Source organism: Mandrillus leucophaeus, unplaced genomic scaffold (assembly GCF_000951045.1).
Source record: "Mandrillus leucophaeus isolate KB7577 unplaced genomic scaffold, Mleu.le_1.0 Scaffold696, whole genome shotgun sequence".
NCBI lineage: Eukaryota > Metazoa > Chordata > Mammalia > Primates > Cercopithecidae > Mandrillus > Mandrillus leucophaeus.
The window spans coordinates 1,088,918-1,107,402 of NW_012107541.1; the positions used below are offsets into that span (position 1 = coordinate 1,088,918).

General features: G+C 34.8%; 1 protein-coding gene across 1 annotated transcript in view; it reads right to left on the bottom strand.

Moving 5' to 3' along the window:
* ST8SIA4 (ST8 alpha-N-acetyl-neuraminide alpha-2,8-sialyltransferase 4) overlaps nt 1–18,485 on the bottom strand; it is a 99,103-nt gene that overhangs the window by 65,849 nt on the left and 14,769 nt on the right. The window contains 1 exon segment of the mRNA XM_011964375.1: nt 15,760–16,017. Within this exon segment, the coding sequence (XP_011819765.1) occupies nt 15,760–16,017 (258 nt within the window).

An 18,485-nucleotide genomic window follows, 5' to 3' on the forward strand; every position in this document is an offset into this window, starting at 1 on the left:
GGTATATACCCAAAGGATTATAAATCATGCTGCTATAAAGACACATGCGCACGTATGTTTATTGTGGCACTATTCACAATAGCAAAGACTTGGAATCATCCCAAATGTCCATCAATGACAGACTGGATTAAGAAAATATGGCACATATACACCATGGAATACTATGCAGCCATAAAAAAGGATGAATTCGTGTCCTTTGTAGGGACATGGATGCAGCTGGAAGCCATCATTCTCAGCAAACTATCGCAAGAACAGAAAACCAAACACTGCATGTTTTCACTCATAGGTGGGAACTGAACAATGAGATTACCTGGACTCTGGAAGGGGAACATCACATACCGGGGCCTATTATGGGGAGCGGGGAGGGGGGAAGGATGGCATTGGGAGTTATACCTGATGTAAATGACGAGTTGATGGGTGCTGACGAGTTGATGGGTGCAGGACACCAACATGGCACAAGTATACATATGTAACAAACCTGCACGTTGTGCACATGTACCATAGAACTTGAAGTATAATAAAAAAATAAAAAAAATTTTAAAAAGCCTTAAGTCCATTCATTGTGAACATGTAGAAAAGGAAAAGATATTTTTTCTGTTCCAGAAAAGTCTATTTTCTTGTAAAAGAGTTAGCATTCAAAGAAGGTCAAGAAGGTGATTTAAAGCTTGTTGTAAATTATCCACCAGTGGAGAATAAAGAATTGATTGAGTTATAAAAATGCATTGTACTAGCATTGTACCAGGGAAAGTTTGTCTTCTTATTCATATCAGACAATGATAATTTGCATCTCTAGTCATCAGGCTTCCCTTTTAGCCATGGCTGTTAGAAAATGCAATGCCAATTTTAAGTTTTACCTATGACAATGAACTCAAACAAGCATTACTCATTATCAGTTTCATTTTACAGTTTGTGCTTTTCTTTACTATGTTCTCATCTGATAAGTGAGAAAATCACTCTGCTGTTAACAGGCCTATTATTATTGACCTCACTGAACAGTGAAAATACTGATGGTTTTCTAATATTACATTTATAGTAATTAATAGGAACCTAGGTTTTCTGATTCCTAATCTTTAGAACATTTCACTGTACCACTCTTCACAGTTCTGTATTTTCTTGTAAAGTTTTAAATTATCTTTATATATGCTTTCTCTTATGTACTAATGTTGAAATTCAGTGTGTTAAAAACTCTGGCAGCAGATACAAACCAAAATTTTCTCAACTCCTACATTAATTTTCTCATTCATTTATCCATTCAATAAATACATTATATATACCTCAATGTATCAGGTTTTTCTTGGCAGTTATATTCTTTTTTTAAAAAAAGTATTCACTCCTTATTTTTTGTTTATAATTGACACATAATAATCCTATATATTTAAAGGGTGCAGTGTGACGTTTCAATGCATGTGTAGGTTATATAACAATCAAATCAAAGTAATTACCATATTCATCACTTTAAACATTTTTTTCATTTCTTTCTGGTGATAACATTCAAAAATTTTTCTTGTACCTATCTTGAAATATATAATACAGTGTAACTTTCTATAGTCATCCTACTGTGTAATAGACACCATAATGTATCCTTTTTGTCTGATAGGATTTAGCTGTCTCCCAACTCAAATCTCATCTTGAATTGTAGTTCTCATAACCCTCAGGTGTCATGAGAGGAACCAGATAGAGATAGTTGATTCATGGAGGGAGTTTCCTCCATCCTGTTCTTGTGATAGTGAGTGACTTCTCAAGAGATCTGATGGTTTTATAAGGGGCTTCCCTCTTTGCTGGGCACTCATTCTTTCCTGCCACCCTGTGAAGAGGTGCTTTCCACCATTACTGTAAGTTTCCTGAGGCCTGCCAACCATATGGAATTGTGAGTCAAGACTCTTTTCTTTATAAATTACCCAGTCTTGGGTATTTACTTATTAGAAACGTGAGAATGGACAAAACTGTCTAACTGTAATTTTTTACCTGTTGACCAACCTTAGTGTACCACTCTTGGTGCTAGGTCCTAAAGATATAGGCTAAAAAAAAATCAGACATAGTGGGAGCTCCAACGTGCCTAAGGCATATTGTTTAGGCCAGCACATCTCAAACCTTAATGCACATAAGAATCACCTGGGCACTGTAATCAAATGCACACGCTGAGTCAGCAGACCAGGTGCAAGTTCTGACATTCTGTAGTTCTAACAAGCTTCCAGGTGATAATGCTGGTCATCTAAGACCACACTTTGAGTAGCAAGGATTTACTTACATAAATACATACACATTTAAGTGGCCCTCTCAATTGATATCTTACTGCTGTTTTTGATTTATAAGGAGAAAATATGTACCAAGAAGAAATTAGGAGGAAAGCAGTCAAGGAGAGCAAAAGTTGCAGGAAAGGGACTGAAGATGTTGGTTAAGAAGTTAAAAAGGAGTAAATAGAAGATAGTGATTTAATCTAGAGGGAAGATGAGAAGACAGAATGGAGAAAAGGTAAGCAGAAAGAAATAAGTAAATAAAGAAATTTAAGTTAGAAATTCCAACTAATTAGCCAAAAGTGGCAAAAGAAAGTGTTTTGTAGCTCTTAATTGATTTCTGACTAACTGTCTCTAGAAAGACTCACTACCTCTAGCATCTTTGTTTAAACAAAGTAAGGAGTGGTATTTCATGGTTAAAGAATATTAGGTGCCAATTGCAATTGTTAATCATTGCCTCCCTCAGAGTCCACCATGTAACACCAAAGACAGTGCAGGGCCAGATTTTCTTGTTACCAAGGGGAAACAAGGTTTCTTTTCTGTGAGGAACCAGTACTGAAGTGCTGCTTGAGAGTTTCTACAATCCACAGCTAGCCCAGAGAAAGGAAAGAATTTACCACCACTTTTCCAACAAAGGTGGGGAAAGAGGAGACTAGGAGCGATGAAATGAGACTTTGCTCTTTGCCATCACTCAAAATCACTGTTAGGAAATATATGAATTTTTTAATTGAAAACCACTGTTGTGAAATTATTGAGTATAGCTAATACAAATGTTAGAATATGCTTTTTTGTAGATACTCATGAGAGTAGATTATGTAAAAACTTGAAAGATAACTAGAGAAAAAATTTAAAAGCACTTTAAAGATTGCTTTGCAAAATTCAAAACAATTTTCACAACCAACAAATTAAATTCCTTAATGGAAGATAGGCACTATTACATTAATTTCAAAACTACTCAAAGAGAAAGAACCTAAGAAAAGTTTCAAAAGACAATTTATACAGATTGTATGAGGGAATCTTTCTAAACTTGTGTTCCTTTACCTACGGTGATATATAAATGATATGTGTAATCTTTCAAACTCTCAATTCTTGAAATTTTACAGCACACTTTTCGATAAATAAGTATACATGGTGGGGGTAAACTTGAGGCAAGGATTTTGTAGGACACCATCATGGCTCACTGTAGCCTCAACCTCCTGGGGTCAAGTGGTCCTCTCACCTCAGTCTCCCGAGTAGCTGAGACTACAGGCACATACCACTACACCCGGCTAATTTTTAAATTTTTTGTAGAGATGGAGTTTCATCATGTTGCCAAGGCTGTTCTCAAACTCCTGGAATCAAGCAGTCTTCCCACCTAGGCCTCACAAAGTGCTGGGATAACAGGTATGAGCCACTGTGCCCAGCTTCTATCTGTTATCTCTGTTTATCGTCTATCTATCTCTATGTTTATATGGTATTTAGCACATTAGACAATCCAAGTGCAAAATTAAAAAAATTATATCAATTGGACAATTTTTCTAATGCTTACCAGTTTTTATTTAACTTAATAAAGATTCTACTCATCATTATTCCACTTTTTGTGGCATTAAAAAGGGTTATTTAAGTTAAATTTAGCTCAGATATGGTAATAGACTATCCCATGAACTGTATGTAAAATCTCAAAGTGGGTCAAAGTATTCTACAGTACAGGTACGGTAGAAACCGCCATGGTTTTAGTCAGTTGAATATTTTTCAGCCTCTTATGATGATGACTAAGTCTGTTAATAGTTAATCATATAAGGTATGTAGATGTTGGCGGTGTTCTGGTTGGTGTGTAGCAGAATGTCAGACAGCTTATGGCACTTAACTAAAACTTTAAAGTTACTAATTATTTCTTCCTAAAATTTATTATGTGAGATATCTAAAGATTAGTAACCTAATTAGTTATCCTGAAATATCTCAAAGACTTCAGATAAAGTTCTGAGTGGGAACACCTCATTCAGCATTGGAAGCATACCTTAACTTCTCTTTCAAACATTCTATTAGTCCCTCTGCATTATTGGAAATAATAAACCTGGCCATAGTCAAATATTTTAAATGTATTATGTGTCTTTGGAGACTCTGAATTGTAGTGATTATTCCTCACCCCACACAGCACCAGCTGTCCTTTAAGAATGAATGTATAAAAAATAAATTAAAAAAGAAACACTCTCCAGTGTACCTAAGATAATATTTTCAAAACATTTTTTAAAGATTCCGATCGAAAATCTTTCAACGTGGTGCTTTTAGAGATAATATTCTACTGCTAAACGTATGTTTAACAGATGCTTGTGTTTGACTTTGTCCCCTATTCAGGTGTAGTCATTACAAATGTTTTGATGCATTCATTGTATTGGTAGCTGGACATCTTCTGTGGTGTATAACCAGATAGGATAAATGTAATACTCTTGAACAACATAACATAAGAAATCTCATTGCTGTTATAGTTTCTCTAGAGTTGATTTTTTGCTCTTGACTTTGTATAATAGATTTTGTTTTACATTCTTATTTATATCACTTTGTTGTAAAATTCTAGATCCTTTGAATTAGAATACTCATAATATGAGTATCTTGCAAGATAATGTAGCTAATTTCATAACTTTTTAGGAGGTTTTGTTTTGTATTAAGGATGACCTCTGGAAGAACGTATTTAACATGTTAATTAATACCTTAAAAGTCCCGTGAAATTAATAGATAAAATAAATGGGAAAAGTCCTCATGGCAAAAAACAAAAAGAATGAATGTAGATGTTCATTTCTGTAATTGGGCACTGTTCATGACTGGCTCTTGGTTAGTACTCATGAAATGTTATTGTATAGATAAAATAATGTAACAAGTGTTAGTTCCTTTGATAAAATAAACTTAATGTTTATCTTTCAGAAGGTAATTTTCTCTTTAAATATTTACAAGAAAAATATACAACCAATGTATTTCAGTTGATAGACTTTTCATTAAAATGGACTCTGGTTGAGACAAATTTTAGGGAACTAGTTCTAGAGGTTCCTAAATTTACTAATGTTAAAAGTAGTAGTATCAAGTAGTGTTTTAGTGTTTTACAATTTTAAAATCACGTATAGTTTACCTTCTTCTGCACACATCATTACTATTGATATTAGAAGTGTAGCATTAGTCAACTGATTATTGGAATTTTTCTCTTATTAGGTTATTAAAACAAATATATAAAGCCTAAAACTATACTCCCCTGTACTTAACAATACCAGAAATACAGATGTTATTTGAAGGATAAAATAAATTATCCCAGAGATGAAAAAGAGAATATGAGAGATTGAATTATATATGTAAATGAACATTCTTTTGTACAGAATCCCATAGGGGAAAATCATCATTTTCTGCAGTTTTAAGATAGCGCATTGAGGGTATTCAGAATTCCTATCAATCTTTGAAGAGATAGGTCTAAGGAATAATATCAAAACAATATTTTCTCTTATGCTCCCATTTGCTTGTTTTCTCAAGCAGGTGAGAAATGGTATATTTTAAATGGCACATCAATGCCCAACCAAATTTGTCAAAATTTTGCTTGTCTATAATCATATGATTAAATCTTAATATTACGAGGACGTTATCATTTTTTACAAACCTTTCTTATGAGAGGGGACTGTAGGACAAGAAGATATCTTTAACCTAGTCAATGACTGGCTTCCTTTGTTTTTCTATCTTAGCCAATCTTCTTTCCTTGAAACATGGCATTTGCTATTTAAGGAATCTCGTAAAAACACTAGGTGTTTTTAGGGTTTCACATATAAAAACATTGATAGCAGTGTATTTAAAATTCTTACGTAAATTTTGGTTTTAGACATTTTTGTTAAGAAATAAGAATTTTACTCTTATGATTATTTTTCTGTTATTTAGGTATATATGTACATGAGATCTAAATTTTAGAAATTAGTTCAATGTTGAGTCACTCAGTAGGCAATGAAAATTGAGTTTTAATTTATTTTCCTATTTTTATCTGTTTTTGTTGTTGTTGTTGTTGTTGTTGTTGTTGTTTTAACTTTAAGCATCATGTAATGATATTGACCAGGACTCCCTTTTTTTGAAATACCCCACTAAAACCATTATTTAACCTAATTGATTAATTAATGATACAAACATCCACTAAGAGACTATCTTGGTTTATAAAGTTAGAGGTCAACTTGAGTATAATACCTCGGTAAATCTTAGCCTTAAGGAGTTACTGCACTAATTAGTGACCACTGCAAGTAGACCAGGTATAATTTATCTCTCCCTCTCTCTTTCAACAAACTTACTATGTTAAAGGAAAAGTAAGAAACAAAAAACTGGAAACACAGACTATAAAACCAACCATCCAACGAATCAATTGGGTCTACAGCTACGCAGATACATACACATCTCCAGGATAATAAAAAATTCTAGAGATCCTAAAAATTATTACTAAAATTTTGTAATAATTTTAACCAGTTCAATGTGGCTAGGAAACTATTTCAAGGAAGAATAATGAGGATTGATTAAATTTGAAGCAAAAATTCTCTGTACCTTCTATGGTAGAGGAGACACATTTGTAGTAACAAAGGGCTACACACACACTTGGGGAAGGAAATGTATTTGTTACACAAATAATGAGTCAGAAGGCAGCAAGAGGAACAAGAGTTGTACTGGTATGACAACAGGTCATTGAAGATCTTGTGTCCACAATGAAGTGACTGGTTTGTTTATGTTCATAAGTCAGATTAGAATTTTGTATTTTCAAGGGTTATTATAAATCTAAGAATGTTAAGAGGTAGCACGATATGATCTTCAAAATAGAAAATAGACATCATACTAAGGGAAAAGGTAGTACCAGAAGAAATAATCCAAAATCTATTGGTTGAACACTTACACGTGATTTTGGAGCGCTTCTATTATTAAAATTATTACCAAAATAGTCTCTGATTTTTGTTTCATATACTCTATATTTAAATTACTTACGGTCACACTCCCCAGCTATCAATTACAAATTGGCATTTGTGAGCTGAAATTAACTTCTGTCTTTGGGAAAACTGGTTGGCATTGGATTCTGTTTTACTCTTCCTTCTTTACTATGCCTCAAATAATGACTTGATTTCAGATATTCAGATGACTATTAATGAACCTTTGAAAAGGATCTAACTTACAGGGAGTTTAGGCACTGGGACAGTTTGGTTCATCATTAATATTGCCAGATATAGCACCTCATTTTTCGGCTTGATGGTTTGAAGAATATATTCTTAGGAGTGGCCTAATAAATAAAATGAGAAAAATGAGGTTGCATGCCTCTTGGCAAGAAGTGACAATCTTTATTCAGAAGTGACAAAGTTATTTATTTATTTTTTAATGGAGTTTCACTCTTGTTACCTAGGCTGGAGTACAAGGGTGCAAGGGAGTGATCTCTGATCGCAGCATCAGTCTCCCGGGTTCAAGAGATTCTCCTACCTCAGCCTCCCAAGTAGCTAGGATTACGGGCATGCACCAACACACCTAGCTAATTTTGTATTTTTAGAAGAGATATGATTTCTCCATGTTGGTCAGGCTGAGGTTGGTCTCGAACTCCTGACCTCAGGTGATCCGCCTACCTCAGCCTCCCAAAGTTCTGGGATTACAGACATGAGCCACTGTGCCGGACTGCAAAGTTTTTATTCCCAGGCATTACTTTTGCTCATTTTTTGTTCGTAATGATGACTCTTACGTGCTAATTGAACTTTGATACAAACACCAACTACTTAATAATGACCAACTATCAGTGTTTTGCTTATTGCTTCCTACAATAAAGGAATATATTTTTCAGCTCATAGGTACTGAGAAAAGTTTTCAAATATCTCCACAATTAAACACTGTAGAATACAGTAAGTGATCACATACAATTTCATAATAAAATGATAAAATTAAACTCAAGGGAATGAATTTCTCAGCTAGCTATTAAGTAACAAAAGATGATTTTTCTGTAGATATTGTTTCTAAAATGTAGATACATTCGAAAATGTTCATTAGAAAATCTGATTTTTTTGTGGTAAATCAGAAATTTTGTTGTAGAATATTGTAGATTAGATTATGTGGTAGGCAGTATCACATGTTTTGCTTGGTGAGATGGTGAGGCAAAATGCAAACAACAGATGCCAAATCTGTAATCCCTTACTCTGTGAAAGACAGTATAGCCCTAGCAAATAATTCAATCTACAACATTCTAACCTCTATTTTTGGAAAGCAGTAAAAATATAGAAAAAATAAAAATGGTTACGGTGATAATTTCTGTGCCTTCATTAAGATGCTTATCTTTACCTTTCTATACTTCTTGATAAGTCCAGAATACAATTACGAACTTGAACTGGTCACTATTTAGTTCTTATTAAATAGTTTTTTTAAAATAATCATAGCTGCTAAAAATATCAAGAGACTCCTAAACTCCTAGTTCTAAGTGTACTCTGCTATTTACTAATTTTCAAGCACAAATCAGTAAGTTTTATGGCTATTCAACTCATTTCTACATTGCAAGTTTATAGAGAAAGGTTTAGAATTTTTTCTTGAAAGTTAAACTCATAAATTTTGAATTTATATAGCCCAATATATTTGCCCCCAAGTTTATTATCATCTTTAAATATAATATAAAGGAATGTTTTATCTTTAAAGAAATAAGAGAGATGTTGTGTCTTTAAAGGAATAATATAATAGAGATGACAATAATTTAGAAAAACAAAACTAGTTACAGAAAGGTTTCAGATGTGCACATGTAAAGTAGCCTCTACCCTACAGCATTTCTCTAGGTTGTAAGACACTGAGTTTACGTAAATTCAACTTCATGCCAATTGTTTCATAAAATACATTCTACATATTTGGAATTATAACTGTATACTGTAAGTTTAAAAATATGTTAATACGAGAAAATGAAGAGGCACGCAAAGCAGAGATCCTCATGTTTTGCTTGGTGAGATGGTGGGCTAAAAGGCAAGCAACAGATACCCAATATATATTACTCCATGAAAGACAGAGTAAGATAGCTTCTGCATTTACTGTAGGAAGAATTTGCATCCTGCTCTGAAACTTGGTCGCCTAAGGTTGTAGAGGAGATGATGACTAGATGAGCTGTAGTTTTGGATGAGATGATGTGACAGCCACTCATCCCAGACAACCAAGTACATTATTATGGTAATACTGAAGATTATATAAGGGATTATCATTCATGCAAGGTGGAATGGATGATGGAAGACCTTGATAGAACACTTTTCTCGCTCCTCTCCCTCCCTCTCTCCTTTACTTCCTTCCTCCTTCCCTCCCTTTCTTCCTTTCTTTCTTACTACATGCCTTCTCGCTTACCTCTAGCAAATATTTATGGAATATATAAATATGTCAGACTCTTCGCCAGGGTCTGAGATTAAAAAATGATTAAATGCAGGCAAAACTTGTCTTGCATATTCTAGTTGAAAAGATAAACAATAAAGAAATAAACATACAATGCAAAAATAAATACATAAATGGAAGGGTAAAGAGATAGTGAGAAAGATGGTGATAGTGGTAGCGGGTGTTTCTGATATTACAGTCAGGGAAGACTTGCAGAGGATATTCTGTACAAGCATAGACCCTCATCCTTTCCCCCAAATCGGGGGTAAAACCACCCATAGGTATGTGGGAAAGAGGGTTTCAGGGAAAATGACTGGCAGGAACATCGTCTGTCCCTGAAGCTTCAGATTACCTCATTTATTGTTACTGGAAAGATATTAGTACTTTATAGAGTGTGGTAAGAAGCTGCTTTATGATAAAGAGTGACTTTGGCTTTGGGGACAGGAAGCAAGAATGCAACCAGGGACATCAGTTAGGGAACTATTGGAGAGTTCTAATCAAGAGATGATGTTGGCTTTTACCAGGGTGACAGCAGTGGACGTTATGAGAAATCATTTGACTCCTGATTTATTTTGAAGGTAATATCTATAGAATTTGCTGATTAATTGGTGATATAACGCTAAGAAGAAAAGGGTGTCAAGGCACTTTTATACTAATATCAATTTTTCTCATTCATATTTACCATACAATAATTAAATATGATATTTGTATGTGCCTGTGGGTGTGTATATGAATCTGACACTCTAAGACTTAGTTATGTGAGTTAGATATACATAAAACACATATATCTACATTCACTAAACTTCTACCTTATAGTGAATTAAGTGTCAACTCCCCATATATATGCTTTTCAAAGATGCAGATTCTTGCTCCACTCTAAAATTTCTGATTTTGTATGCAGGTAAGACTCATGTAGGAAAGTCACCAACAGTGGGAGGTAGACTGAAGTAGGTTGTAGATTTACAGAAATGTGTTTGAAAAATCCATGGTGATGTTCCAAAGTCAAAAATATAAATTAAAACTACAGCAAGCCTGTCTTGTTTTTTAAGTTTATCAACTCTGTTTGAATTGTCAAAGAACTCTTGTATTACAAAGTATAGAGATAAGTCTACTTTGAATTGAGAAAGTTAGTATTTTGTGTGGCGTATATTCTTATATAATACCTCTCATTTTAGTTCATCTGAGGTCATCTGTTCTCTGGGAAGAGAAAGTGCCTGGAAACTACCAATAAGAGAAAATTCTAGTTTGTTAACTATTTCAACATTATTCTCAAAGCTTTAAAAGAATTTTTTTCACACTAGTTAATATTACTAGTAATCTAGGCAAGGAATTTTACCTTTTAAAGTTTGGATGTATATATATTTTATAATACTCATGAAATTTGAAAGAAAGTAAAGCACACATTGCACGCAGAAAAAGTATAAGGTCAAAATACAGCTGTTGACCCCATGAGGTTCTCACTTGATATAGTTTAGCTGGGTCCCCACCCAAATCTCATCTTGAATAGTAGTCCCATAATTCCCATGTATTGTTGGAGGGTCCTGGTGGTAGATAATTTGAATCATGGGGATGGTTCCACCCACAATGTTCTCATGGTAGTGAGCAAGTCTCATGAGATCTGATGGTTTTATCAGGGGTTTCTGCTTTTGCATCTTCCCCAGTTTTTCTTGCCGCCATCATGTAAGAAGGGCCTTTTACCTCCACCTCCCGCCATGATTCTGAGGTCTCTCCAGCCATGTGGAATTGTAAGTCCAATTAGACCTCTTTTTCTTCCCAGTCTCAGGTATGTCTTTATCAGCAGCATGAATACAAACTAATACAGTAAATTAGTACCAGTAGAGTGAGGTGTTTCTGAAAAAAATACCCCAAAATGTGAAAGCTACTTTGGAACTGTGTAACAGGCAGAGGTTGGAACAGTCTGGAGGGCTCAGAACAAGACAGGAAAATGTGGGAAAGTTTGAAACTTCCTAGAGACTTGTGGAATGGCATTGACAAAAAGCCTGATAGCAATATGGATAATAAAGTCCAGGCTGAGGTGGTCTCAGATGGAGATGAGGAACTTGTTGGGAACTGGAGCAAAGGTGACTCTTTTTATGTCTTAGCAAAAAGACTGGTGGCATTTTGCCCTTGCCCTAGAGATTCGTGGAACTTTGAACTTGAGAGAAATGATTTAGGGTATCTGGCAGAAGAAATTTCTAAGCAGTAAAGCATTCAAGAGGTGACTTGGGTGGTGTTAAAGGCACTCAGTTTTATAAGGGAAACTGAATAAAATAAAAGTTAGGAAAATTTGCAGCCTGACAATGTGATGGAAAAGAAAAACCCATTTTCTGGGGAGAAATTCAAGCTGGTTGCAGAGTTTTTCATAAGTAATGAGGAGCCGAATGTTAATCCCTAAGACAATGGGGAAAATGTCTCCAAGGCATGTCAGAGGTCTTCACAGCAGCCCCTCCCATCACAGACCTGGAGACCTAGGAGAAAATGGTATCATGGGCTGGGCCTAGGATCCCTGTACGCAGCCTAGGGAGTTGGTGCACTGCATCCCAGCTGCTCCAGCCATGGCTGAAAGGGGCCAATGTAGAGCTCAGGCTGTGGCTTCAGAGGGTGTAAGCCCCAAGCCTTTGCAGCTCCCGTTTGGTGTTGAGCCTGTGAGTGCACAGAACTGAAGAATTCGGGTTTGGGAACCTGGGCCTAGATTTCTGAAAATGTATGGAAATGCCTAGATGCCTAGGCAGAAGTTTGCTGCAGGGACGGGGTGCTCATAGATAACCTCTGCAAGGGCAGTGTGAAAGGGAAATGTGAGGCTGGAGCACCCCCCTACACAATCGCTACTGGGGCACTGCCTAGCAGAGCTGTGAGAAGAGGGCCACCATCCTTCAGACCCCAGAATGGTAGATCCACAGACAGCTTGCACCCTTTGCCTGGAAAAACTGCACTCAATGCTAGCACGTGAAAGAAACTAGATGGGAAGGTATATCCTGCAAAGTCACAGGGACTGAGCTGCCCAAGACCATGGGAAACCCTCTCTTGCATCAGCGTGACCTAGACGTGAGACCTGGCATCAAAAGAGATCATTTTGGAGCTTTAAAATTTGACTGCCCCACTGGATTTTGGACTGGCATGGGACCTGTAACCTTTTTGCTTTGGCCAATTTCTCCCATTTAGAATGGCTGTATTTACTCAATAACTGTACTCCCATCGTATCTAGGAACTAGTTTGCTTTTGATTTTACAGGCTCATAGGCATAAGGGACTTGCCTTGTCTCAGATGGAACTTTGGACTGTGGACTCTTGGGTTAATTCTGAAATGAGTCAAGACTTTGAGGTACTGTTGGGAAGGCATGACTGGTTTTGAAATGTGAGGACATGAGATTTGGAGGGGCTGGGGTGGAATGATATGGTTTGGCTGTGTCCCCACCTAAATCTCATCTCAAATTGTACTCCCTTAATCCCCATGTATTGTAGGAGAGACTGGTGGGAGATAATTTGAATAATGGGGACAATTTTCCCCATACTGTTCTCATGGTAGTGAACAAGTCTTACGAGATCTGATGGATTTATCATGGGTTTCTGCTTTTGCATCTCCCTCATTTTCTCTTGCTGCTGCCATGTAAGAAGTGCCTTTTACCTCCCACCATGATTCTGAAGCCTCCCAGCCATGTGGAACTGTAAGTCCAATTCAACCTCTTTTTCTTCCCAGTCTCAGGTATGCCCTTATAAACAGCATGAAAACGGACCACTTAAGGAAGTGCTAATGATATTCTGCTAGAAAAGTAGATCTGTTGATTGACAATAGAGGACAAGAAACTAAGAACAGACATTCAAATTCATCTGATAGTTAGTAATAAGGTAGATAAAGAATCTAGGAGTCACAGAATATGGGGTAAAAACAGTTAAACCAGTTTACTGAACATCACTGGAGTTGGGTTACTATAGGAATGATCAAAGAATATTCCAAATTGAAGTTGGAGTGCATTAATATACGGCAGATTATAGGGTTTTAAGTCTAAAAAGTAGGCATGAAATTATGTGCCTAAAACATAAAAGGAAGAGAAAGTATATGTACAATATCAAGTTCTAGGCATTTTGCTGAAGTAGCACCAGAGTAGCTTAGTAGTGATCTAAATGCCCAGTAGTCCATAGTAGAATTGTGAAAGCAATACTATCAAGTGGCCAGTTGTTGCTTGGCCAGTGAAAGAGAAAATAGTCTTCAATTTTAGAATAAGAGGGGTGGACAGAAAGATTTTTTGAGATCAGAATTTTATTCACAGGTTGACCACATCCCAGAAATCTGGAAACCTATAGGCTTGCCATAGCCAATTACAGGGAAGTGAGATATAGTGCAGGCTGTATAACTTCTAGAAAATTGAAGGCAGGAAAAGTGAAAATGAAAGGTGGTAGTATAAAGCAAGGTTGGTCACCAGCCACTCTTAAGACAGAGAAAGAGTGTAGGAACCTATTTATTGGACACACAATTCCACATGAGATAAGAACTCAGTAGTTTAGGAACTGGAATAATGCAAAATCCCAGTCAATAGAAACTGGAGTAACAAAGCCAGATCAGGAAGCAATAAGGAAATGAAGTAAACTTTGGGGACTACTGTCATCAGGCCTCTAACATTACCCACATGTAAAAGCAGTCTTCATTTCGGAGTCACAGCTGGGGCTAAATCTAACAACTTGGCCCCCAGTGTCAAAGTTTAGAGGGATGCAGAAATAAGAAGTCATTTAGACTCTATTTTCCTTCAGTATTATCACCTTTCAAAATTCCCTGTTGTGATTGCTGAAATCCTTACATTGCAACAATTTTGATTATGCCTTGACATCGTTACTTCTTTATTTTACCTGCCTTATGATTTAGTCACATCAGAAATTCTAGAGGCCTTACATTTTTTCACAGGTATACTTTGCATAGACTTCAACATTTGAAGCTCCTGATTTCCACTTCCATTGCCATTCCCTCATCAAATTTTTTACATCCTCTTTCTATACAATTGTCTTTGTTTATATCTACTTGTTCACAAGGTTTCTCTCATAGTCTAATTAGTGTAAGAGTTCAAGTTTTAAAAGGCCAAATTGATTTCACATTAATCTCTGACCCTGCACCCAAGAGAGAAAAGGGAAAATAAGGAAAAATGTTTGCAGTTTTATTTGCTGTTATGCATTTTCTTCACTTGATAATGCTTGGGTGTGATTTTTCATGACTTTTTTTTTTTAAGTAGTTGCCTATTTATGATTTAATACATACATAATTAGTTATCTTTCCTTTTAAGACTTTATTTCAAAAATATTCAAAAAATATTCAAAATATTCAAAAATAATGTATTCCAGCATATCTTCAAGAGATTGTGTTTTTCAACATGTCAACTCAGCATACTTTTCTTCCATCTTTAAATTGTACTATTTCATATTTCAATATCCATGTTTCATTCATTTAGCTAATTTTTCTAAGGAACTAAAACAATCCAAAAAAACTGTACAGATATAAAAATTGACCATTAAAAACTGCTTACATTTATGATGTGATTATAATTCTATTTCTACTGTTGAGTTTTTTCAGTTAATAGATTAATCAAACACACAATTCATCAAATGTCTTTTAACCATTAATGAAAAACAAGCATGCATGCTTAATTATGTAAGAAAACTATAAAACTCAAATATACTAACATATACAAATATCACATATAAAGAGAAATTAAAGAAATATGGCTCAGGATATCAAATATAAACTTGTTAAACTATGTTCTTACTATCTCTTAGATAATTATTAATAAAAAGTAACATTAACATAAATCTATTACATCATTCCATAGTAATATTGATAATCTTTATACACCAAATACAATCACACAAAACTATAGAATATGAAGAAGAGATACTAAGAAAAAAGTTTGTGTGGAATATTAAGTTTAATAAAATTGCCATTTGCCTCTCCCCTCACCAAAAAAAGCTGTGTGAATCTTGTTGCTGTGACGAGATCACTTTATCTTTCAACTATGCAATAATTATAATATTCTCTTCCAGGGTAAATGTAATTTAAATGTTACACAGAAAAGGATATCATAGACAAATATTTGTTTGAGCTTTTAGTAGTACTTTAAAATTTTCTAACAGTTTTCCATCCCCAAGTAAAATGTCTTTGAAAAACTTACAATCTCAAAAAACAGAAGAAAACTCACCTTATTACAAAATTGTGACTGTCAATCTCCTTTCCACATTCACTGTCTAGCAGAATGCCAGAATTTCCAACAACAGCACAGGTCTTAAACCTGCGATTCTTCATTGGTGAAACTTCAGGTAGGAGGCTATGTAGATCATGAGAAATATTTAGTGTCCGGCGCCTATCAAGCACATAGTGTATGACATCACCAGGCTTAAAACTGCTCTTGACCACTGAGACATCTCGTTCTGCATCTAAGAAACGAAGTATGTTCTTCCTGTGTTTGAAATACAAGCAAAGTTTTTATATTACCATCGGCATATCCAAGAACTGGTGGTGTCATTTAAAAAGTAACATAAGAAAAAATACAAATTGGCAAACTATTAATCTTAGATTACCAAATCGGTAAGCTATGAATCTTAGGTGGTGATTAAACCAATGAATTAAGTCAATTCTATAAGAAATAAAATTTTAAAAATCATTTGCACAGATTCTTCATGACTGTGTACATAGATATAGTATATACATCTATTTGTGGAGTTATAAAAAGTACTCCAATTATCAAAATATATAGAAAAATTGGTATATTAAGTAGAACACAGTTGCCATGACTTGACTTTGAATAGTTATTCTGCTAGCTTCAGCCTATTTTGATAGTCATAAATGTTGTTTAATATCATCTAGTTAAGGTGGAGAGAAATAATTTGAGATTGTTTTTGACTGTGTCACAGTTAATGCTATTAAAAGGAATGAACTTCTCAAACTTATATACATTTATACATATGATATGTATATTATAATTATCTAAAGAAGAATTAAAACTATAGCAATAAATATATATGCAACTTTTTCTCTAAGATCAAGAGTCCAGGAAGTAAGATGGATACTTCAAAGACAAAATGAATAGATAGAACATTGGACTGTGTGTGGCAGAGGTAGCTAATTGTTCCTTAGTTTCCTTTCTTCTCTTTTTCCTTCTAATATTTGAACCTTCTAAGTTTTACCTGGTCACATGGATGCTCATCAAGTCTCAAAACCCAAGTAGAGCTCAGCTGGGTCATGCAAGTTAGTTTTCTTAATTAAATAGGATATGAGTGGATCATGTGAGTTTATGTGAGAAATAAAGAAATTTCCTACTTGTTTGGCCACTAAATTTTAAAGTTACTTTTTTGGTCGATACTTAGCCAACCCATACCTAATATATAAATTGATAATAGATTGAGAGCTACATGAACATAAATATATGCATATGCTTAGGTAGATGATGGAAAATGATTTTTTTAATATATATACCCACATATATATACATCCTATATATGTATAATTATTATACTATACATATATATGGCTGGCTGGAGAACTGATGATCCTTGGCATGATATAGAAAAGCACCTGATACAAATGCTGTCTGCAATAATTGGGAAGTTGTGCCATACATCTAATGAATATGTTGTTCTTAGATAATTGTTTAAAATGTGTCTGTATGTTGGTTTATGTTAGTTTCTCCTTTTAGCAAGGCACTAAAAGAGGTGAAGTCAGGCACAAAATAGCCAACTAACTTGCAGGCTGAGATAAAAGAGAATACATATCTAGCAGTGCCTGTAATCTGAACTGTGTGAGAGTCTATTGATTGGGACCTTTTAAATGTTTCTGTAACCCCAATCAGCAAGAGATACCACTATAAATTGGAGCCATCCCGGCAGCAAAAGGGATATTGCCTTCCCATATAAGTCCATAGATTCAAATGACTTAAGGGTAGCTGCCATTAAATTGAGAGGAGGGAAGGATAGGTCAGAGTACTTAGAGGAGAGTTCGAAGGCTTAAGAACAGTGAGCAGAAGAAATCACTGGATGAGGTTATTTATACCTGGAACTAACAAGAAGGGAAGAGTCCGGGACCCTAGTAGGTTTTAAGGAAAAAAAAGTGTATATATATATACACACACACACACACACATATGTGTATATATACATATACATATATATACACACACACACACATATATATATATGGCTTTAACATCTCAGCTCTAGAGAAACATGAATCAACAAAATCTAATGCTTAATATGCATGCTTTACCAGTACAAGTTTTCCTACTATGTGGTCAAGTTATTACCTGATATTCAAAGCAGGGGGTTGTGTTTAGCTCAAATTATGAACCTGGTCTACAAAAGTCTGGAATTGTTTGATTCTAGGGGTATCCAACATAATAGGGAATATACAACATAATAACAGCAAGAAACAATTTAAGAAAACTCTACACCTAGGTTGGAAATTGGATATTATTTACTAAAGTGCTATTAGTGCAAGCTTATATTTTCAAAGTAATAACAATAATGGCATTATTTTAACATTTAAGATATGATGGACACATTGTTTCCTCTAGTGCTTTTACTTTTTAAGTTCATTACAATTAGTAAATTTTATTACTGAGAGCAGAATATAACCTCATCCCTTGACTCCATCAAAAGAGTAATTCTCTAACTCAGAAGGCATAAGCATGATTAGCAAAGAAGGGAGGAAAGTAACTCATATCTTTTCTTTTGTTGTCTTTATTTGTATTTGCTCTAAATAGGTTCCAGTTTAATATTTGTTCTAATTAGAAAACCAAGTGATTGAAAAACTCTGCTCTGATTTTATAAACAAGAAATATGTCCATCAGCTAGTTGAAAAAATAATTTTATGATTTTTTCCCAAATATTCTGAATATCAGGTTAAAAGCAGTAGAGTTTGTACAGGAAAGCC